General features: G+C 46.5%; 2 protein-coding genes across 2 annotated transcripts in view; one reads left to right on the top strand and one right to left on the bottom strand.

The window, feature by feature from the left end:
* FRAT2 (FRAT regulator of WNT signaling pathway 2) overlaps nucleotides 1–4,881 on the top strand; it is a 5,470-nt gene extending 589 nt beyond the window's left edge. Inside the window, exon 2 of the mRNA XM_023740508.1 lies at nucleotides 1–4,881. This exon is cut by the window's left edge and continues 101 nt beyond it. Coding sequence (XP_023596276.1) covers nucleotides 1–326 — 326 coding nt within the window. The 3' untranslated portion in view covers nucleotides 327–4,881.
* An 11,104-nt stretch (nucleotides 4,882–15,985) lies between these two features.
* Nucleotides 15,986–17,895, bottom strand: FRAT1 (FRAT regulator of WNT signaling pathway 1). Its single transcript, XM_004370135.2, has 2 exons — nucleotides 16,788–17,895; nucleotides 15,986–16,035 (listed from the first exon to the last, which is right to left on the bottom strand). Exon 1 carries the CDS (start codon nucleotides 17,710–17,712, stop codon nucleotides 16,906–16,908), a length of 807 nt encoding a protein of 268 aa, XP_004370192.1. The 5' UTR covers nucleotides 17,713–17,895; the 3' UTR covers nucleotides 15,986–16,035; nucleotides 16,788–16,905.
* Between the last annotated feature and the right edge of the window lie 6,483 nt (nucleotides 17,896–24,378).

The following is a 24,378-nucleotide window of genomic DNA, read 5'->3' as shown; positions in this document are numbered from 1 at the left end:
CGGAGCTCGCCGCCGGCCCCAGCGCGCTGCCCGGGCCTTGCCGGCGAGGATGGCTCCGGGGCGCCGCCACCTCCAGCCGCCTACAGCAGCGACGCTGGCCCCAGGCCGGGACACGCGCTGGCGACGACGACCCTCACGATGACCGGCTCCTGCAGCAACTTGTGCTCTCGGGGAACCTTATCAAAGAGGCCGTGCGGAGGCTCCAGCGAGCTGTCGCTGCGGCCGCCGCTGTTGCAGCTACGGGCCCGGCTGGCGCCCCAGGGCCCGGGGGTGGCCTCAGCGCCCCAGATCCCTTCGCACTGCAGCCCTCTGGCGCCCTGCACTGACCCGGGCCCCCTAGAGGAGGAATACCAGGCCTCTGCGCAGACCCGACGGCGTCCCGCCGCTACCAATCCTGAATGAAGCCGCGGCTGCCATTCTGGGAGTGACCGTCTAGGCAGCGGGGAGGCTCGTGGGGAGAGACCTTCAAGCCAAGAAGTTCCCGCCCCCCCCGAAGCTGTCGGAGAAAACTTAAAAAGAGTGGAGAAATTCACGGGCCAGGGCGCGCCCGTGCCGCGTGAAAATTTTCCCGGCCATCCCGGGACCAAGGACCTGGGATTAACTGGCAGACCTATGGCAGCTACTTGCATCCTCTTGTACCTGATTTAGCCCTTGGCGTCGCGCGCTTGGATTGTTTAAAGATAGGGTTCCGAGGGGCAGGAATCGTGAGGGCTTTATAACAATACTTGAAAACTAATGACACGCATACATTTTCTCTTTATTTTCCGGTGGAGGAGCTTAGTGAAAATGGTGCTACAATTGCTGTGCAAAGAAATTCCCGGAGGAGGAAGAATGTAAAAGCTTGATAACGGGTGGGCTGGCATCACCCCCTTTCTCCCACCTAATCCGTGGCTGGTCGAGGTTGGAGACCTGAACTCCAGTTAAGGGGCCTGAGGGAGGTGGAGACTTTTGAAGATGGAGAGAGTTGGAGTTGAATGTGGACTTTTAAATGACTTGACCTTGCCACCTGTGGGTCAAGGTCATGGTTTGCTGTAAGTGGAAGATTGTGAGGTTCCTGGGAGAGCTAACTCGACTGGGTGTGTTCTCTTTCTCTTGCTCCAAGAGCCCTGTCTGTGCTTTGCTACTGCTTGGTGTCTCCTGAGGACATAGGCGTGGAGAGGGATGGGTGTGGGGAGAGTTATTTTTTCTGTACTTTCTTCTTTCCAGAACTCCTCCTGAGAGGCCACTCTTGGCCATGCTGGAACTTTCTCAGAAGAAGTCATAAACAATCTTTTGAGTCACTTTCCTGTCCTGCTTGCCCACCTTTCTTATTCCACCCTTTCTGGTGTCTGTACAGGATGGGTGAGAGACCCTGGACGTTTTTTCTGCTTTACTTTGACCCTCTGTGGAGCCATGGGCCTGAGCCTCCATGGTTCTTCACTGGGTACGGTTTCCTTCTGCCATGCCAGCTCTTCTTTGTGAGTGACTGAAACCGTTTTTAAAATGTGACTCTCCAAGAGGAGAAACTGCTGGCTTTACTGTTGTGAAACTTGACGGCGCTTTAGAAAGGTGCCACCCCCAAACTTTAAGGTAGCTAAACTAATTTTTAAAAAAGATTCAATGGCTTGTTCATCCTCCAGATGTAGCTATTGATGTACACTTCGCAACGGAGTGTCTGAAATTGTGGTGGTCCTGATTTATAGGATTTCTTAAAATGTCTGCCGAATAAATTTGTTTTTGTTTTGGAACATGGTTTGGCTTTTTGGTGGAAAGTAGGGGAAAGAAAAGCACATAATGAAGAGTGTGCTTTGGGAGACTGGGAGCGGGGGTCCTGGGCCAATTGTTGGAGCCAACTCAGCTGAGCACAGAATACTAGCAAAGCCACAGTACTGGAGGGGTTCTGGGTTGACAGTCCACAAGATCAGAAAATTAAGTCTTGTTTTTTAAAAGCTGCTAGATGAACTTTTACTTCCTTTGGGGAAAAATAACATATTCCAGAAATGCTTTCTTGGGCTGGAAGGCAAAGAGACCACGTGACTTGTGTCTGGAAGGAGGTGGATGGAAGTGAGTTGTTCATCTGGATTTTTTTGTGAAGAATGAGGAGGGCATGGGCAAAGCCAGCCTGTTTTCTCCTTCCAGACTGACCCAGACTATGGCGAAGGGAGAGGAAAACAGTGTTACAGTGAGTCATTTGATAGTTTAAGAAGGTAGGGCTTAGGTTAACAGAAGCCATCGCCCTCCTCATCCTTCCCTTAGCCCCATTTTCCCCAAACATAGAACCTTTGCTCAGCCCCTTCCTACTTGTTCCCTTGCCCTCTTCAAGGAAACTTCCTGGTACAGCCCAGCTCTGCTAACCAATCCCCCCTGAGGGACCTGCTTCTTAGCACCTCTTCCTCCCCTGTCTGCCTACCCTCTGCCCCAGCCCACTCCCGTGCTGGGGCTGCAGGAGGAAGGCCAGTGCTCAGCAACTCAGGATGGGACTCAGCCCTGCTGTCCACCAGCTGTGTCATAGTGGGCAAGTCACTGCTCTGAGCTCCCTCTCCTCATTTATAAAACCGTAATACTTAATATGGTGGTTGGGTCTCCCTTTTCTCATTTATAAAACAATAATACATAAAATGGTGGTTGGGAGGGTTAAATGAGAACTGAAGGTGTCTGGGACACTGTATGTGCTCAAAAAATGCTAGCTGCTAATTCTTGGCATCACCACTGGCCGTTCCTCCTTCAGGGCCCATATCTGTCTCCTAAATGTGGCCCATTCACCCTCATGAACACTTCAGCCACCCTTCTCTTCTTCCATGAGCATAGCTGTCCCCAACCTCTTCCTGAACTTCCAGAAGGCCACCCTCACACACTTTCCAAAGTGTCTCTGCTTTCATCATTCTGGGTGGTAGCATTATTGAGCACATGCAGGAGCCAGGATTTAGCATTCTGGTGTGTTATATCATTATATCATCATATTATATCATGGTTTTATGTGCTATGAGATAGGCACTATTATCTCCATTTTATAGGTGAGAACACTGAGGCCCAGGAGGTTAAGTGATTTGCTTGAAGTCACTGTCTTAAATGAGGGGAGCTGGGATTTGAACCCAGCTGTCTGGCTCTAAGATCTCCTTCCCTCAAGCAGGTCTGCTGATCACACTGTCCCATCTGTTTCTTGGATTTCTTAAAGGTTCTTAAGAGCATCACACAGACCTCGACCCCAACACAGTAACATCACCATTCTCAAGCTTTTTTTGTGCACTAGCCACATATGTGCAAAACAGGCTAAGGCAGGGTTCAAGAGGTCCTGATGGAACCCACAGGCAGATTTAAGGGCTGAGACTTTCACCTACGGCAACACAAATCACACAAGAGTCGCGGACAACAGATGGTGCGTGGCCACTACTTTTAGAACCTCGGGTCCTCCGTAAGATGAGGGCGTAGATGTCCTGTGGGTCTGTGACATGGCCAGAACAGCACTCAGGAATGAAGTTAGAATGATGGCTGTGAACAAAGTGGCAAGATCTAAAGGAGGTGGGGAGAAAGGGAACCTCTCGAGGCACATCATGGTGAGGCACTCTGGTAGGCACCTTTTACACGACATTACTTCACTCTTCACGAAGGTGTATATTGTTGCCGTTGAGTCGATTACAACTCATAGCGACCCTTCAGGACAGAGTAGAACTGCCCCATAGCGTTTCCAAGGAGTGGCTGGTGGATTTGAACTGCCAACCATTTGGTTAGCAGCCAAGCTCTTTACCACTGTGCCACCAGGGCTCCTTAGAAAGGTAAGAGGTAGGAATTATTGGTGGTAGAGCCAGGATCTGAACTTACGGCTTTTCTGAACTTGATCCTCTTGCCTCCTGTCTGAGTCTACCCACATCTCCTTCCATGCACTCCAGCCCTTGCTACTGATCCAGCCATTTGAAAAGGCAGAGAGCCTTGTCTCTGTTTCAAGGAGGCAGTGGCCATTTCTGAGGTTTCGCAGCTTTGGATAGCCCATTGCTAGTACTCAACCCAGGAATGACTTTGACAGGGACATGCCTCGCCCTTTGGAGTGGATGGGCACAGAACTGGGGGTGTGGGTTGGGGCAGAGTTGAGACAAGGCCATCTTCTGAAGGGGTCAAGGCCTAGGTTTCCCTGATAACATTCTGTGAGTCTCCAGCCCAGAGGACTAGCGTGATAGGGAAGTTGCGAGGAGAAGCTGGTTTTGTGTATATTTGAGGTGGGAAGAGGTTGGTAAGAGGTTTCATGCAGAAAGTTACAGGGACAGTAGCCTAGCAGGTAGGACTTAGAGATCAGGGCTGAAGATAAAAGATTTGGTAGTTAAAGCTAAAAGGAGTGGATGGAGCCTTGAAGATGCTATCAGTTGAGAAGTAGTAATAACAGCGTCTAATGTGCTTCTTACCACGGGCCAGGCTCTGTTCTAAGCATTTTACAAAGTGACCAGCTCAAGTATCTATGTAGGAGGAATTATGAACAGAAGGAAAGAGTAGAACCAAAAGAAGCCAAAGGAAGCTGAAGGGTGAACTGGAAGAGTGGTGGTCTGACACAGAGCTATATCTGTATTATCTCTTTATATCCCCAGTGGTCCGGCCATGGAAGTCCAGGATATACGGAATCAGATCTTGCTCAATGACTTTCATTACCTTTTTTGAACTCTAAAGTTATTCAACTTCCCTTTATCAGCACCATTAAGAAGTGTATTTTAAACGTCTGCAATGTGATCCCTCCCCTCCTTAACCCGGAAGAAAGAAAGTGCTGTTTATGGTGCATCTGGAGAAAGGTGATTCCGACTCCTGTTTCTGGGGGAGATGTTGATGAAAATCTAGAAAACCATTTTTCATCGGTATTAAGCAGTGGAATCTAATTTACCGGTTGTTGTCAAGTCAGCTTCAACTCACAGCAACCTCATGTGTGTCAGAGTAGAACTGTGCTCTGTGGGGTTTTCAATTCAATGGCTAATTTTTCAAAAGTAAATCACCAGGCCTTTCTTGCAAGGTGCCTCTAGGTGGACTGGAACCTCCAACTTTTGGTTAGCAGCTGAGCACTTTAACCATTTTCACCACCCAGGGACTCCTGGAATCTAATTTAGACAATAAAAAAGAAATGAGCAAAAGGCAGGGCAAAAGTCAGATGATAACCAGCTTGTGATTTTTTGTAACCCACCCAAATCAATTAAGTCAAACAAACTGCCCAAAGGGCCTATCAGTTGGGTGTTGTGAATTTTACCTCCTATGAGTCAGTTAACAATTGATAAGGGAGAACAGTTAATCAACTTCTTGGTATCAGTTTCAGTTTTCTTTCTGTTCTAGAGTAAGCTACAGGGAAGAGGGATTCGTTGACACAAAAACAGCAAAAACGCATCCAGCCAGCTCAGGCATGAAGAGATATACAGGGTTGTTTCAACAGCCAATCTGTCAGGTCCAGAGCCTCGATATGGCAGCATAGTTTGTGACACAGGGCACTGTTACATGGGACCACCACACCTACGATCCCCCTGACCCCTGCTCTTCAATCCTGCTCAGACTAAAGACTCCATCCCTTCCCAGGGGCCTTGTCCTTTATAGCATCTTCCCTACAATTTCTCCATTTGAAAATTGTCTATCCACCTTTGGACAAGCACAGATGTCTCCTGCTTAAGAAAATCCTTCCTTTGGTCCTGTTTCCCCTTTTTAGCCCCTATCCCTCCTTTTCCATATTCTTCCCAACTTCTAGACACCATGATTCACTAGTGCCCCAAGCACCCCATACCTAGAGCCTCCACAAGTTGCTGCAATGTTCCATTGTTTACTCTGCAGATATTTACTGAATGCTAATATCCAGGCATTGCTACTCAACACAGCTATGTTTCAGGCAGCGGCCTAAGGATTTTTCAAGCATGAGCTCGATGAATCCTCCCAACAACACTGTGAGGTAGGGACATTTATGACTATTGGACTTTTCAAATGAGGAAAGTGAGGTTGGAGAGGTGAAGTTGCCCAGTGTCACACAGTTTTAAAGGAAGGAGCCAGGATTCCTCAAAAAGTTAAACAGAACTGCCATATGACCCAGCAACTCCACGTGGAGATGTATATACCTAAGAGACATGCACGCAGCAAGGCAAACAGACACGTGTACACCAGTGTTCATTGCAGCACTGTTCACCACAACGAACAACCTAAATGTCCATCAACAGATGACTGGATAAACACAATGTGATTCATACATACATTGGAATACTACTCAGCCATAAAGAGAAATAAAGTCCTGATCCATGTTACAACATGGATGAAGCTCAAAAACCTTATGCTCAGTGAAATAAGCCAGTTACAAAAGGACAAATATTGTATGATCTCACTTATATGAAATAACAAGAACAGGCAAATGTATAGAGATCCAAGTTTATTAAGTGCTTACCAGGAGTGGGAGGGAGGGGGAAAGGGGTATTTTTGTTTAGTGAGTTTTTTTTGTCTTAGAATTCTATTTTATCGTACTTTAGGTGAAAGTTTACAGTGCAAATTAGTTTCTCATTCAAAAATTTATACACAAATTGTTTTGTGGCATTGGTTGCAATCCCCGCAACGTGTCGTACTCTCCCCGTTTCCGTTTACACCCCCCGCCCTTCCCCTGTCCATTCATCCAGTTTTCCTGTCCCTTCCTGCCTTCTCGTCTTTGCTTTTGGGTAGGTGTTGCCCATTTGGCGTTGTATACTTGATTGAACTAAGAAGCACATTCCTCACGTGTGTTATTGTTTGTTTTATAGGCCCGTCTGATCTTTGGCTGGAAGGTAGACTTCGGGAGTGGCATCCGTTCTGAGTTAGCAGAGTGTCCAGGGGCCATAGTCTAGAGGTTCCTCCAGTCTCTGTCAGACCAGTAGGTGTGGTCTTTTCTTCGTGAATTTGAATTTTGTTCTACATTTTTCTCCTGCTCTGAGACCCTCTATTGTGATCCCTGTCCGAATGGTTTGTTTAGTGAGAGTCTGTTTATGGTGGTGAGAAATTTGGCAATGATTATAGGTGGTGATTGCACAACGTGACTAATGCAATTAATATCACTAAATTGTACACCTGAAAAATGTTGAATTGGGAACTGTTGTGCTATATATATATTTACAACAATAAAAATCATAATAATAATAACGGAAGGAGCCAGGATTGGACCCTGGCAATTTGGCTTCAGAGCCTGAGTTTTAACAGCTGTGAGGTACTGTACTGAGGCCTGCAGGTTTTCCCTTCGTAATGTGTCCTTGCCTTTTCCTCTCCCTTCCTGCCCAGGCCCTTACCCTCTGGTGCCTGGATGCCATAACAGCCATCCAACTGATCTGACTGACCAGAAATATTCTCCTCCCCCTACACCACTGCCTGATTAATCTGCCTAAAGCATTCTCTGCATCTTGTCACTCCTCTGCCATAAAAGAATACATAATCTCTTTGGGAAAAAAACACATTTACGTATAAGCCCCTGAGATAACCCTATAATGACAGTAAATAAAATGAGGAAGAATAAAATGAACTTGAAGGTCCCTTCCTACCAAGAAATTAGACAACTTTCTTAATGTAAATTATAGACAGGAGTGGACAGGACAGGCAAGCAAAGCTTCAGCTGAGCACTGAATTTAAATTAAAAGGGGATGGGTTTTCTGACAGGAGATGGGAGAAGTAAGAGCTTGGCCCCAGGCTGCCCCCACCACAAGCCCTATCCTTTGCTGGTGACTTTCCCTGCTGCCCCTACTCCACCAGTTCCAATCTTGAGCTTCTTTCACAGGTTTGGCTCAAGAAACCTGACTGATTACACCTCTTCTAGAATGATTATCCCCCCATGTCTATCAGTTTGTCATACTGTGGGGGCTTGCATGTTGCTGTGATGCTGGAAGCTATGCCACCGGTATTCAAATGACCAGCAGGGTCACCCATGGTGGACAGGTTTCAGCTGAGCTTCCACACTAAGACAGACTAGGAAGAAGGACCTGGTGTTTTACTTCTGAAAAGAAATAGCTAGTGAAAACCTTATGAATAGCAGCAGAACATAGTCTGATATAGTGCCAGAAGATGAGCCCCTCAGGTTGGAAGGCACTCAAAAGGTGATTGGGGAAGAGCTGCCGCCTCAGAGTAGAGTCATCCTTAATGATGGACTCAAGCTTTCAGGCCCTTCATTTGCTGATGTGGCATGATTCAAAATGAGAAGAAACAGCTGCAAACATCCGTTAATAATCTGAACGTAGAATGTACGAAGTATAAATCTAGGAAAATTGGAAATCATCAAAAATGAAATGGAACGCATAAACATTGATATCCTAGGCATTAGTGAGCTGAAATGGACTGGTATTGGCCATTTTGAATCAGACAATCATATGGTCTACTATGCTGGGAATGACAACTTGAAGAGGAATGGCGTCGCATTCATTGTCAAAAAGAACATTTCAAGATCTATGCTGAAGTACAGCGCTGTCAGTGATAGGATAATATCCATACACCTACTAGGAAGATCAGTTACTACGACTGTTATTCAAATTTACGCACCAATCACTAAGGCCAAAGATGAAGAAACTGAAGATTTTTACCAACTTCTGCAGTCTGAAATTGATCGAACATGCAGTCAAGATGCATTGATAATTACTGGTAATTGGAATGTGAAAGTTGAAAACAAAGAAGGATCAGTAGTTGGGAAACATGGCCTTGGTGAAACGATGCCAGAGATCACATGATAGAATCTTGCAAGACCAACAGTTTCATTGCAAATACCTTTTTTCAACAACATAAATGGTGACTATACACTTGGACCTCGCTGGACGGAATACACAGGAATCAAATTGACTATATTTCTGGAGAGAGATGATGGAAAAGCTTGATGTCTTCAGTCAGAGCAAGGCCAGAGGCTGACTTCAGAACAGATCATCAATTACTTGTATGCAAGTTCAAGTTGAAAGCTGAAGAAAATTAGAACAAGTCCACAAGAGCCAAACTACGACCTTGGGTATATCCCACCTGAATTTAGAGACCATCTCAAGAATAGATTTGACACATTGAACACTAATGACCAAAGACCAGACAAGTTGTGGAATGACATCGAGAACATCATACATGGAGAAAGCAAAAAGTCATTAAAAGGACAGGAAAGAAAGAAAAGACCAAAATGGATGTCAGAGGAGACTCTGAAACTTGCTCTGGAATGTAGAGTAGCTAAAGTGAATGGAAGGAATGATGAGGTAAAAGAGCTGAAGAGAAGATTTCAAAGGGTCACTTGAGAAGACAGTAAAGTATTATAATGAAATGTGCAAAGACCTAGAGTTAGAAAATCAAAAGGGAAGAACACACTTGCCATTTGTCCAGCTGAAAGAACTGAAGAAAAATTCAAGCCTCCAGTTGCAATATTGAAGGATTCTATGGGCGAAATACTGAACGATGCAGGAAGCATCAAAAGAAGATGGAAGGAATACACAGAGTCACTCTACCAAAAAGAATTGGTCAATGTCCAATCATTTCAGGAGGTGGCATATGATCAAGAACTGATGGTACTGAAGGAAGAAGTCCAAGCTGTGCTGAAGGCATTGGCAAAAAACAAGGCTCCGGAATGGATGGAATGCCAACTGAGATGATTCAGCAAACAGATGCAGTGCTGGAAGTGCTCACTCGTCTATGCCAAGAAGTTTGGAAGACAGCTACCTGGCCAACCGACTGGAAGAGATCCATATTTATGCCTATTCCCAAGAAAGGTGATCCAACCAAATGCAGAAATTATCTAACAATATCATAAATATCACACACAAGTAAAATTTTGCTGAAGATCATTCAAAAGCGGTTGCAGGAGTACATCGACAGGGAACTGCTAGAAATTGAAGCCAGATTCAGCAGAGGATGTGGAACCGGGGATATCATTGCTGATGTGAGATGTATCCTGGCTGAAAGCAGAGAATACCAGAAAGATGCTTACCTGTGTTTTATTGACTATGCAAAGGCATTCACTGTGTGGATCATAACAAATTATGGATAACATTGCGAAGAATGGGAATTCCAGAATACTTAATTGTGCTCATGAGGAACCTGTACTTAGATCAAGAGTCAGTCATTCCAACAGAACAAGGGGATACTGCATGGTTTTAATGTCAGGAAAGGTGTGCGTCAGGATTGTATCCTTTCACCGTATTTATTCAATCTGTATGCTGAGCAAATAATCTGAGAAGCGGAACTATACGAAGAAGAATAGGGCATCGAGATTGGAGGAAGACTTATTAACAACCTGTGTTATGCAGATAACACAACCTCGCTTGCTGAAAGTGAAGAGAAGTTGAAGCACTTACTGATGAAGATCAGACTACAGCCTTCGGTATGGATTATGCCTTAACATAAAGAAAAAAAAAATCCTCACAACTGGACCAATAAGCAACATCATGATAAATGGAGAAAAGGTTGAAGTTGTCAAGGATTTCATTTTACTTGAATCCATAATCAACACCCATGGAAGCAGCAGTCAAGAAATCAAAGGACACATTGCACTGGGCAAATCTTCTGCAAAAGACCTCTTTAAAGTGTTAAAAAGCAAAGAAGTCACTTTAAGGACTAAGGTGCAGCTGACCCAAGCCATGGTATTTTCAATCGCCTCATATACATGTGAAAGCTGGACAATGAATACGGAAGATGCAATTGAATTATAGTGCTAGCAAAGAATATTGACTATACCATAGACTGCCAGAAAAAGGAACAAATCTGTCTTGGAAGAAGTACAGCCAGAATACTCGTTAGAAGCGAGTATGAGAGACTTCGTCTCACATACTTTGGACATGTTATCAGGTGCGACCAGTCCCTGGAGAAGGACATCATGCTTGCTAAAGTGGAGGGTCAGCGAAAAAGAGGAAGACCTTCATGGAGATGGATTGACACACTGGCTGCAACAATGGGCTGAAGTATAACAGCAGTCATGAGGATGGTGCAGGACTGGGCAATGTTTCCTTCTATTGTACACAGGGTTGCTATGAGTCAGAACCAACTCGATGGCACCTAACAACAACAACAAGAATGATTGTGCGGTCCCTGGGTGCTCAGTTAATGTGCTCAGCTGCTCACTGAAAGTTTGGAGGTTCAAGTCCACCCAGAGGAGCCTCAGAAGAAAGGCCTAGTGATCTACTTCTAAAAAATCAGCTATTGAAAACCCTATGGAGCACAGTTCTACTTTTACACATATGGGGTTGCCATGAGTCAGAATCAACTGGACAGCAAATAGTGGTGGTAGAACAATTATTCCCTCTCTCGTTGTGTTGTCAGTTGCCACGGAGTCAGTTCCGACCCCATGAGTATAGAGCAGAACTGCTCCATAGGGTTTTCAAGGCTGTGACCTTTTGGAAGCAGATCACCAGGCCTATCTTCTGAGGCACCTCTGGATGAGTTTGAACCACCAACCTTTCAGCTCATAGTCGAGTGCTTAACTGTATGCACCACCCAGGGACTCCCTCTATACTTCCTTTAACACTTACCTATACCACAGGGGTAGAAACCCTGGTGGCGTAGTGGTTAAGAGCTACAGCTGCTAACCAAAAGGTTGACAGAATCTACCAGGTGCTCCTTGGAAACTCTATGGGGCAGTTCTACTCTGTCCTATAGGGTCACTATGAGTTGGAATTGACTTGACAGCACGGGTTTTTTTTAATAGAACAGGGGTGCAGTGCATGATCAAGAAAACTGGTCTTACCTTCAGAGAAAACAAAAGTTTATGCCTTTTAAGAAACAGGTTGAAGTTGTTAAAAGGCAGAATTTTTTACTGAAGACTCAAAGAAATGGCCTTTATGCAATAGTTTCCAGGAACGATGTTATGTTGTTTTAATTATTTATTATTTGCTATTTGCTTCCCATATACTAGCTCATTTAATCTTCATGCAGTTCTTCAAGGTGGGCTCTATTCTTATCCCCATTTTGCAGATGACTTAACTGAGGTTATGGAGGTTACAGACCCTGTCCCAAATCATACAGCTAATAATGGAGGGCTGCCTGCAGGGCCCATGCTCTTCTTTATTATGTCTTCTGGGAAACGCTGTTATGGGCAAGTCACTTGCTTCTCCCTTCAGTGATGGATGGACAACCAGGAGGAAGCTCCGCATGGAAGGATTTTTGCTGCCTTTGCCTGCACCAGCTTTCATGGTGTTCAAATGGAGTGACCTCGGAGAGGAGAGCTCGCTGGGCTTCCAGCTCCTCATCTCTGAATGAGGTAGTAGCACTAGACTGCCGAAGGCTGAGCTCTCCTGGGGCTGACATTCAGTGATTACTGAGCATTGGTGGAATAGGCGGGGGTTAATTGAGTGAGCTAGTAATTTCGTTGCCAGGGTAACTTCTATCTGATCGGAAGGGATCACAGGGTTTGACACAGACTTTGCTGGATAGGAAAGTGGTGTCTGATCTTCACTCCATGTTTCTGCTTCTGAGCTGGAAAAGGAAAGAGCAAAAAGGAATAATAATTGAGTTCAAATACTGTAGCATTTATACCTTATTTAGCATAAAATCTTAGGATTGCATACTCTGGAGTTCTGTGTGAGGTGCTGCGTTCTTTACTCCAGGTCACTTCTGTCATTTGCCAATTCCCACATTTTAATTTTTTTCATCGAGCTTAGCCTTGGTCTTTTTTTTTTTTTTTAAATCTCACCCAGGCTGTTTTCTGTGGTCATTTGTCTTTATAGGTTGCTGGGTATTTTGTAAGAAAATGGTTATGGTATACCTGGCTTTCCCTAGCTCAGCCTGGCGACCTGGGGCACAGTTTTCCAGGGTTCCAATGACAAGGCTGTCAAGTTGCACAACTCCAGGGGTGTCATTCACATCCCTCGTGTATGTGTGAAGTTTTGTCGTGAACAATACTGGACTCTGTCTGATGATATTCAGAGAGGCTAACTGGGCTACGGGAAACAGGCCTGAACTGGGAGGCCAGACTCTGCAGGGCTCCCACTTCAGGACCTTGGTAGGTCACTCTGCCCTGTTCCCTTCCCTGGACTATTTTCCACCCACAAAATGTGATAATAACTTTAAAAAAAATTATGTATGTAAACCCTGCCTTATTCCAAAAAAAGGATTTTGGGTAAATAGTAAGACTTGCAGGAAATTTCTAAAAGATGGTTATAGGGTTATAGTACATTTATAGTACATTAATGCCTGATACATAGCAGGCATTAGTTTTCTCCTGTCTTCCTTTTTGGAGGAAGAGTCCCTGCATGTCACAAACAGTTAATGCTTTCGGCTGCTATCTGGAAGTTTGGAGCTTCAAGTCCACCCAGAGGTGCCTTGGCAGAAAGGCCTGGCAATCTACTTCCCAAAAATCAGCCATTGAAACCCCTATGGAGCATAGTTCTGCTGACATATATGGGGTCACGATGAGTTGTAAATGAATCTGTGGCAACTGGTTTTTGTACTGGGTGAGGACAAGGTTGATTCTAGCCTTAACTAACCATTCTTATTACAAGAAAAAGCTAGCACAGTTGTTTCGGTGGCATCAAATCATGGCCAGTTTGGGGAGAGAGAGAAGGCCCTGAATTGTTCCTAATCCTCTGGCCTCTGAGGGGTCCTATCCCAACTGGAAGCAGGGCTGAAGGCCTCAGGGTTACCCCAGTGTCAGGGAAGTTAGCACCTGACCACTTTCTCCTTGTGCTCAGTGCCTGGAGCTTGTAGCCCACTGGACTGTCAGAGGAGGCCCTCCTTCCTCAGTTTGTGTTAGAGCCTCCATCACCACCCTTCCCTTGCTGGGCATCATTGGAATGAGCCCCCTGTGCCTTTCTGGGCAGTATGGGCAGATTACTCAATGATTAAGGCAAGCACAGGCTTTCTTGTGTTTACTTATCTGTAGTAAACAATTTCACATGGGTTTCAGCACGTCACTGGGTAATCTGTCCCTGTCAGGGACTGTAAATTTGAAGAGGTTTTATTTCTGCAGGAAGGTGCTGTAGGGTTGGGAGAGAGAGAGATGCCAGTCATACCTAGAAGCAGAATCTTTGATGTGGTGAAAAAATGTGAAAAAATTGCCTATTGGTTAATCTGCTCCTGCTCGGCAGGTGTGGGAAAAGGCTGGCTCGGTGGGTTCTGGAGGTATTCCTCAGAGGCCATTGGGGTCTGTGGTGTATTTGAAAGCAAATGGGGAGGTACAGACCACAGGCATTGAGTCAAAGGGGACTTAGAAAATCAAGACTTTTCAGTAATAGAGCACTCAATCTAGAAGGCCCTTTGGGGATCATGACACACCTTCATTTCATGAGAAATGGAAGACCTGGTTGCTTGGTTAGGGGCAGCCCTGGGAAGGAAGGAGTAGTAAGGAGAGTGGGGTAGGGACTAGACACTGTTCATCTCCAGAATGTGCCAACCACCATGTACACTTTCTCTCATCATCCCTGTTGTACAGATGAGGAAACCAAAGCCCACAGAGGTTGAGCAACTTGTCCAAGGTTCCTTATTTAGTAAGTGGACTTGAGCCCTGGGATCCTTTCGGTTGCCCAGCCCAACCAAGCCCCTAGTGAGTCACTCCTCCTCTTTCTTGAAGGAAGAGACGGAAATAACCTAAAACCGGAGGGACAGATATGTCACTGCTTAGGAAGAGAATTGTAGCCACGTGCCAATGGCAAAGACAGGAGCCCTTTAATTTACTCCCAGCCAGTTTTCCCACCGGCAAAGCCTGCATCCTGAGCAGCCCCAGCCAATACTGCTCCAGTCTTAAGGGCCACCTTGTGGAACAAGTCCATTAATGACCACCTAACCAAACTAAACCAAAACCAGTTGCCGTGGAGTCGATTCCAACTCATGAAGACCCCATGTGTGTCAGAGTAGAACTGAACTCCATAGGGTTTTCAAGGCTGTGACCTTTTGGAAGCAGATTACCAGGCCTTTCTTTGGAGAGGCCTCTGTGTGGGTTCCAGCAACCTTTTGGTTAGCAGTTGAGCACTTAACGTTTGCATCACCCAGGGACTCCTTTAATGACTACCCTAGAAAGAAAACGTGAGACGTTTCCAAGTCTTCAATGATTGATCTGATGTCCTTTGCTAATATAGTCAGAGGCATTTCATTAAACATCTCCGTTACTAACTAGTAATCCAAATGGCTCTGAGGTTTGGGTGAATAGGATTGGTCTAAAGCCTGACTTCACTTTCATTTAATTTCATGCCAGGACCAATACACACCCAGCCGCAGACCTTGTCTAACTAGTGAGATCCTCAGACACAAAGGCGCTCTAATTACCATCCGCAAAGCCAGGCTGACAGGGATTTCAGGTGTTTTCATGTTTATGGAGATCAGAGAAATGTGTCCTGTACATCTTTTCCACCGACGGCAAGGATAAACAAAACCAAACAAAAACCCAACACATTTATTCAAAACGTATTTACGATAAAATCCTATAATCAGGATAGCCATAATTCCAGACACTCCGGTGCGAAGTGTAGATATGTCAGTAGCCACGTATGGATAATGGACAAGCCATTGAATCTTATAAAGCTAAAACAAGAACAAGACGGTTTTAGCTCCCTCAGAGTGAGTGCACAGCCTGTTCCAAGCACTTCACCACGGTTCACAAAGGCAAAGCCAGCGGCTTCTCAGCTTGGAGAGTCGCATTTTCTACTGTTTCCTTCGCTTACAAAGGCAAGGGGGCATGGCTGGGGGAGGGGTAGAGGGAGGAAATCAACTCCGTCTATCCAGGGAATAGCAGCTGTTATTACAAACGGCCCCGGAGAGCCCATTATAAACTGCTGTGCGAAGTGTGTGTCCCTGGAGTGCCTGTCACGTGGCGTCTCGCTAGCCCCCAGCCCGGGCCCCCAGGAACGCCAGCGCCACCCGCTTGAGTAGGACAGGAGAGCCGAGGGGCAGAGGAGGGACCTGGGGCCACGTCTCAGGACAGTGTCCGTTGACAGCCCGGAGCGTGGCCAGGGGTGGCGGTCGCCGGTGGGACGCACAGGCGCCGGGCACGGCCCAGGCGCCCCACACCCGCGGTGGTGGCGGCGGCGGCGGCGGCGCGCGTGTCCTCAGGGGACTCCAGCAATTGCAAAACACCGCTTTCTTCTCGGAGTACAGGCGGAACCCGGCGACTCTTCTGATCTGCTGGAGCCAGGCAATCCTATGTGCGACCAGGAAACTGACCTTGAATCCAAGGAGGGGCGGGCGGCTGTTAAAATCCACTTTAGAGAGGACCGACGAGTCACTCCGCGCCTCATTCTACCTTTCCACCACTCAACACCTCCTGTCCCCGCCCTACTGTCCAATCCCACCCTAGGCGTGCCGCCTTCCCCGAAGGCTCTGAAAACAGCAGCCGGTTGCAAAGAAGGGGCAGAGAAAAAGGCTACTCCTATTCAACCCCCAGAGGTTCCCTTCATGGTACTTCAGTTTTATATTAAGAACGAGCACCTCAAAAGACATGAGCTTTTTTAAATGTAAAATTTCAAGACTGGCAGTTTAGGGTGCTCCCTGAAATTACCAATGTCTATTCATGTTCCCCTCCCCCCAAATGGATCAGGAACCAGCCCTGAAAAGATAAATTAAGTAAGTGGGATCATCTTCCAGCCTGAGCCCAGGGAAGTGGTTGGACTCGAGAAGAGAGCGTCCGGGCCCCGGTCCTGGACAGCGTCTTTCCCGAGCTCTGCGGTCCTGAGTAGGGTGGACTGGGCTACATGGCCATCAGGCTGGAGGGCCCTGAGAAGCTTCAAGGAACTGCACGCTGCGCCGCCAGTACGGGTCATGCCAAATAACGGTCTTATTAGGACTGTGAGCTTGGGGTGCGAACTGTAATCTGCCTTAAATAGGGCCAAGATCTGTATTTCAAACAGAGAGGGGTGCTCTCCCCCAGCTCCCCGCGGTCACTTTGGCGATTTTTCTATTCCTTGTCATTAGCTTACTTTTCTCGCTTTCAAAGGCGCGAGTTCTCCGCCAGCCTCGAGCAGGGCTGAAGTCCCCAGGGTACCCCTGACCCCTAGCCCGGGGTCAGAGGCTTGCGCTGTGAGCACCCTGGGCGTGTTAGCTGCTGGGGACAAGAACGCCGTCGGCAGTTCTGAGCTGCGCCCCGCTCCTGGACGCACCAGGGTCACTACAGGCTGCGCGAGGGCTGCGGGGCGACACAGGTCCCAGGAATCTGCGTTGGGGAAGCTTTGCATGTAAATGCAGCCGTCGCGAGTGAAGCCTCCGCACGGCCTCCTTGATGAGGTTTCCCGAGAGTACGAGCTGCTGCAAGAGCCGGTGAGGGTCGTCGTCGCTGGTGCGGGCTTCGAACTGGGGCCCGCGTCGCTGCTGCAGGCGGTGGGAGGCGGCGGCACCCCGGAGCCACCCTCGCCGGCACCGGCGGGACAGCGGCCGTGACGCGCTCGGCTTCCCCGATCCGGGAGGCCCATCAAAGCCGGCCTGAGAGGGTAGTCGTGGCGGCGCAGTGGGGCCGACGGCAAGCTCTGCCACGCAGTAGGGCGCAGCTCGGCCCCGCACACGGCCGCGGTCCTCGAGGGTGCAGCGCAGGGCTCCTGGGCCCGCGGCCTCCGCCGATGCGGGCGGCAAAAGCAGGCGCAGCGTCCGTGGCCGGGCCTTGTCCGCCCGCATGGCAGCCAGGGGCCTCAGGGGCTGCAGCGGCGGCCCCGGGGGCGCGCACGGCGAAGTCGGACTGTCCTGAGCCGCTTCCAGCTGCAGCGCCTCGCCGATCTGGGCCACTAGCCGGTCCACTTCGCCGGATCCGCCCAGAGTTACCGACTGCTCTAGCAGGAGGAAGCTGTCCTCCTCTTCTTCCTCCCCCTCCGCTTCCTCGTCGGCTTCCTCTTCTTCCTCCCTCCCGCACGGCATTGCCCCCGGCCCGGGCACCTGGAGCCCTGCGGGCGTCGCTGGCGGCTCGGGTCACCTCCGAGCCCGGTGGGCCGCGGCAGAGCCGGGCGCGATCCTGAGGCCGAAGCCGGGGCCGGGGCTGACTAGAAAGCCGGAGCCCACCAGGAGCTCACCGCGCCAGCAGCCGCGGGAGCCGGAATCCTACTTGCTCTGGTTGATTTGTAAACAATGGGTGACGTAGCGCCGGGCGCTACCAGCAGCGCGGGGGCTGGGGGTGGTGTGTCATTCGGGGGCAGGGCGCCTGCAGGTCTGGGGTTCAGGGTGAAGCCCTGCTGCCTCTGAGCTCAAGATAGCTGAGAGCAGTGTGCCGGAGTGCACTGGGGAGCTGATCCTCGCTTTCTTAGCCCACAGTGATTGGCATGTCCCGAAGATGGACACCGACGTGGATGCCGTTGGTTTCTTCCACACACGAGCACATACATCTACACACACCCCCTCCTCTCGGCGCACAAATCTTATTGTTTTAGCCTTTTCGCCTTCGAGGTCCTGGATGCTGCCGCTTGAGGGGTAATGAGGAGAAGTGCTGAAGAGGCGAGGATGGAGAAGAGTGGGAGCCTGGCCGAGGACCTGGCTGGAGGTTAGGGAAATGAGGCTAACAGGGATGGAAGGGAGGAAGGGAAACTTCGGTGCAAGTGGGAGTGGCGGAGTTGGAATTGGCAAAGGGCCACAGATTAATGTGATTAGTGTTTCTTGATCAGGAGCGTGGGCGTGGGGGGCCTGGACTAGAGCTGGCATTGCCGGAGACAGACGAGGAGGTTGCCGGGCTTGGGAGGGGCTGTGCGCTAGAAAGGCTTCTTTTAAGAAAAATGCCTCAGCCCTGCATTGGAGGATCCCTTCTGAGGTGGTAGCAGGAGGGGAAGATGGAGAGCTCTTCGGATGAAAATGGAGATGTGGGTCAGCTTAACCTTGTAGATATTATGGTTGGCTTAATGGTTAACCAAGACTTCATTGTTAACCAAAGGAGCAGAAAATGATCCTTTAGTGTCATGTTGCCTGGGGGCTTTGAACCGCTATTCAAAATCCCAAACGATTCAGGCCTAAATTTGAAACACTGCATTTGTAGGTGAACTTTTGGTGGACCCGCCTTTAAAAGCCAACCAGGCCAGGGATATTATCAGAGTGATGGAAATATTCTAAAACTGGATTATGATAATGGTTGCACGACTCAGTAAATTCACTAAAAATAATTGAACGTAGTCCTCAGATGAGTGAATTTTCTTGCATGTAAATTACATTTTAGTAAAGTTGTTTAGGAAGCCTTGGGTTGTGCAAATGGTTAACTGCTTGGCTGCTAACCAAAAGGTTGGAAGTTTGAGACCACCCAGAGGCATCTCAGAAGAAAGGACTGGAGATCTATTTCCGAAACATCAGCCACTGAAAACCCTATGGAGCACAGTTCTACTCTGATATACATGGGGTCGCCATGAATTGGAATCTATTCAACAGCAACTGGTTTTAAAAATTAGCCACAAGAGACTGCACTTATACACTGCTGGTGGGAATGTAAAATGGTACAATCACTTTGGAAATCGATTTGGTGCCTTCTTAAAAAGCTAGAAATAGAAGTACCATATGATCTAGCAATCCCACTCCTTGGAGTATATCCTAGAGAAATAAGAGCCATCACACGAATAGATATATGCACACCCATGTTCATTGCAGCACTGTTCACAATAGCAAAAAGATGGAAACAACCTAGGTGCCCATCAATGGACAAATGGATAAACAAATTATGGTATATCCACACAATGGAATACTATGCAATAATAAAGAACAACAATGAATCCTCAAAACGTCTCATAACATGGATGATTCTGGAAGGCATTATGCTGAGTGAAATTAGTCATTCACAAAAGGACAAATATTGTATAAGACCAGTATTATACGAACTCAAGAAAAGGTTTAAACGCAGAAGAAAACCTTCTTTGATGGTTACGAGGGTGGGGAGGGAGGGAGAGGGGAATTCACCAACTAGATAGTAGACAAGAATTATCTTAGGTGAAGGGAACAACAACACACAATACAGGGAAAGTCAGCACCAGTGGACTAAACCAAAAGGTAAGAAGTTCCCAAACACTTCACGGGACAGTGCAGCCGGGCGGAGTCTGGGGACCATGGTTTCAGGGAACATCTAGGTCAATTGGCATAATGAAATTTATTAAGAAAATGTTCTGCATCCCACTCTGGTGAGTGGCGTCTTGGGTCTTAAAAGCTAGCGAGCAGCCATCTATGATACATCAGTTGGTCTCAACCCACCTGGAGCACAAGAGAATGAAGAACACCAAAGACACAAGAAAAATATTAGCCCCAGAGACAAAAGGCGCCACATAAATCAGAGACTTCATCAGCCTGAGACCAGAAGAACTAGACGGTGCTCGGCTACCACTAATGACTACCCTGACAGGAGCAGGAGAAACAGAGAGTCCCTGACGGAGCAGGAGAAAAGTAGGCTGCAGAACTCAAATTCTAGTAAAAAGACCAGACTTAATGGTCTTACTGAGACTGGAGGAACCCCAGAAGACATGGCCCCTGGACTCTCTGTTAACCCAGAACTAAAACCATTCCCAAATCCAACTCTTCAGACAAAGACTAGACTATAAGACATAAAACGATGCTTAAAAAGCGTGTGCTTCTTAGCTCAAGTAGGTACATGAGACTAAATGGGCATCTCCTGTCTAGAGGAGAAATGAGAAGGCAGAAAGGGACAGGAGCTGGTTGAATGGACACGGGAAATCCAAGGTGGAAAGGAGGAGTGTGTGGTCACATTATAGGGATAGCAACTAGGGTCACATGACAATGTGTGTATAAATTTTTGTATGAGAAACTAACGTGAGCTGGAAACTTTCACCTAAAGCACACACACACAAAATAAGCCACAGAGCGCACACCCGCAAACACACAGAAACCAACCAGGAGAGTTTGGACTCTGTGTAAGGCAGTAGGGAGCTACTTTAAAATATTGATAAGAGAGTGGCATGCTTTAGAAAGGGGATGCAAGAGGAAGACATTGGGGCCCAGAGATCCAGATATGAAGTGGAAAACAAGGGTCTTGGTGAGTGGTTCTGAGGATGACACAGGAACAATCCTTTAGAAAGAGGTGGAATGGAATGAAATCCTGGACAACTTCAATATTTTCTCCATTTATCGTGAGGTTGCTTTTGTGTCCAGTTGTGAAGATTTTTGTTTTCTTTATATTGAAGTATAATCCATACTGAAGGAGTTTGGCTCATTTTTGTCAAGTCTGGAGGAAAGGATATGAGAATAATGGAACAGGCCGTATGAAGAAAGCCACTGGATTTCTAAATCCAGATAATCTGGGCGTCTACAAGGGGTCATAAAATTTGTTACCTCATTTTAGTGGATTCCTTAGAATTTTTTATATGCAAGATCATGTCATCTGCAAATACAGATAGTTTTTTTTCTTTCTTTCTAATCTGGATACCTTTTACTTTTCTTGCCTAATTGTCCTGGCTAGAACCTCCAATACAATGTGGAAAAGAAGGGGTGAGAGTGGATATCTTCTTGTTCCTGGTATTAGGGAGAAGTATTCGGTCTTTCACCGTTAAGTATTATGTTAGCTGTGGGTTTTTAATTGTTGTTATTGTTAGGTGCCTTGAAGTTGGTTCGGACTCACCATGACCTTATGTACAACAGAAGCAAAAACTGCTGGGTCCTGCCAAAATATGTGAGACATAGTCTCGCCATCCTCGCTTCCAAGGAGCAGGCTGTACTTCTTTCAAGACAGATTTGTTCCTTTTTCTGGCAGTCCATGGTATATTCAATATTCTTCACCAACACCATAATTCAAATGCATCAATTCTCCTTTGGTCTTCCTTATTCATTGTCCAGCTTTCACAAGCATATGAGGCGATTGAAAATACCATGATTCGGTCAGGCACACTTTAGTCCTCAAAGTGACATCTTTGCTTTTCAACACATTAAAGAGGTCTTTTGCAGAAGATTTGTCCACTGAAATAAATTGTTTCATTTCTTGACTGCTGCTTCCATGGGTGTTGATTGTGGATCCAAGTAAAATGAAATCTTTGATAACTTCAATATTTTCTCCATTTATCAGGATGTTGCTTATTGGTCCCATTGTGAGGATTTTTGTTTTCTGTACGTTGGGGTATAATCCATACTGAAGGCTGTGGTCTTTGATATTCATCAGTAAGTGCTTAAAATCCTCTTAGCTTACAGCAAGCAAGGTTGTGTCATCTGCATAATGCAGGTTGTTAATGAGTCTTCCTCCAATCCTGATGCCCCGTTCTTCTTCATATAATCCGGTTTCTCAGATTATTTGCTCAGCATATAGACTGATTAAGTATGGTGAAAAGATATAACCCTGATGCCTACCTTTCCTAATTTTAAACCATGCAATATTCCCTTGTTCTGTTTGAATGAGTGCCTCTTGGTCTATACACAGGTTCCACGTGAGCACAACTAAGTGTTCTGGAATTCCCATTCTTTGCAATGTTATCCATAATTTTTTATGATCCACACAGTTAGATGCCTTTGCATAGTCAATAAAACACAGGTAAACATCTTTCTGGTATTCTCTGCTTTCAGCCAGGATCCATCTGACATCAGCAATGATATCCCTGGTTCCACGTCCTCTTCTGAATCTGGCTTGAATTTCTGGCAGTTCCCTGTCGATGTACTGCTGCAGCCAATTTTGAATGATCTTCAGCAAAATTTTACTTGTGTGTGATATTAATGATATTGTTCGATGATTTCTGCATTCTGTTAGATCAACTTTCTTTGGAATGGGTGACCTTTATTAGGTTGAAAATGTTTCCTTCTATTCCTGATTTGTAGAGTGTTTTTATCATGAAAAGACCAACAACTTCTTTTAAATTGTTCATTTGAGAGTGTGGTCAAAGCAGCCATTTATTAGCTACAGTATTCTGAACCTGATTATTTAAAATTTTAAGATGAAAATAAATAGAAGCAGTTTCTAATCTATGTTTTTATTCTTTGGTTCAGAATTTATAAGCCTCAAGCTTTTTTCTGGGGTTGAAAATGGTATGACTGCTTTGGAATCTGACAGTTTCTGATAAAACTAAACACACACCTACCCTATGAGTCAGTTCCGATTCTAGATTTTTACCGAAGAAAAATAAAAACACAGATCCACATCAAAGCCAGGAGGTGGATGACTGTCTTAGTTATCTAGTGCTGCTATAATAGAAATACCACAAGTGGATGGCTTTAACAAAGAGAAATTTATTCTCTCAAAGTCTAGGAGGCTAGAAATCTGAATTCAGGGTGCCAGTTCCAGGACAGGGCTTTCTCTGTCTGTTGGCTCTGGGAGAAGTTCCATGTTATCAGTGTTACCCTGGTTAAGGAGCTTCTCAGCACAGGAACCTCAGATCCAAAGGAGGTGCTGCACTCCAGGTGCTGCTTTCTTGGTGGTATGAGGTCCCCATGTCTCTCTGCTGGCTTTTCTCTTGTATATCTCAAAAGAGATTGACTTAAAACACAATCTAATCTTGCAGATTGAGTCTTTCCTCATTAACATATCTGCTGATAATCCCACCTCATTAACATCATAGAGGTAGGGTTTATAACACTTAGGAAAATCACATCAGATGACAAAATGATGGACAACCACACAGTACTGGGAATCATGACCTAGCCACGTTGACACACATTTTTGGGGGACACAATTCAATCCATAACATCCTCCATATTGTGATCTGATGTGATCAGCCAATCAGTTGCAAAGGGTTTCCTCGGGGGTGTGGCCTGCATCCAATATATATAGATGTTTTGACAAAGCTCGCTTGCTTGCTCTGGATCCTGCATCTGGCTTGTATCACCTGACCTCCAGTTCTCGGGATTCGTCAGCCTCTGCAGTTTGTGAGCCAACAGCCTGCCATCTGCCTGCTGATCTTGGTTGGGTGTGTCAGCTCCTGCAGCTACGTGAGTCAGGAGAAGCCTCCAGCCTGATGCCTGACCCATGGACTAGGGACTTAATAGCTTCTACAACCGCGAGAGCCATTTCCTTGAGATAAATCTCTTTCTCTCTTTCTATATATATATATGTACATATATACCCTTCACTGGTTTTGCTTCTCTAGAGAACCCAGCCTAAGTTACCTGAGTTCTTTCCAGTTTTTGATTATAGAATAGATCAGCTGTGAACACTTTTTTACAAGTGTTTTTGTGGAAATACGTTTTCATTTCTCTTTGGGAAAATTCCTAGAAGTGGAATTACTAGGTTATATAGGGTAGGCATCCCTCACGTGTCTGTCATTTTGTTGTACTGTGGGGGCTTGGGTGTTGCTGTGATGCTGGAAGCTATGCCACTGGTATTCAAATACCAGCAGGGTCACCCATGGTGGACAGGTTTCAGCTGAACTTCCAGACTAAGACAGAGTAGGAAGAAGGACCTGGCAGTCTACTTCTGAAAAGAATTAGCTAGGGAAAACCTTTTGAATAGCAGCAGAACATAGTGTAATATTGTGCTAGAAGATGAGCCCCTCAGGTTGGAAGGCACTCAAAAGATGACCGGGGAAGAGCTGCTTCCTCCAAGTAGAGTCGACCTTAATGACGTGGATAGAGTCAAGCTTTCTGGACCTTCATTTGCTGATATGGCACGAGTCAAACTGAGAAAAAAACAGCTGC

This window comes from Trichechus manatus, unplaced genomic scaffold, assembly GCF_000243295.1.
Source record: "Trichechus manatus latirostris isolate Lorelei unplaced genomic scaffold, TriManLat1.0 scaffold00007, whole genome shotgun sequence".
NCBI lineage: Eukaryota > Metazoa > Chordata > Mammalia > Sirenia > Trichechidae > Trichechus > Trichechus manatus.
The sequence above is the reverse complement of the archived record's forward strand: the minus strand, read 5'-3'. Positions and strand labels throughout refer to the sequence as shown.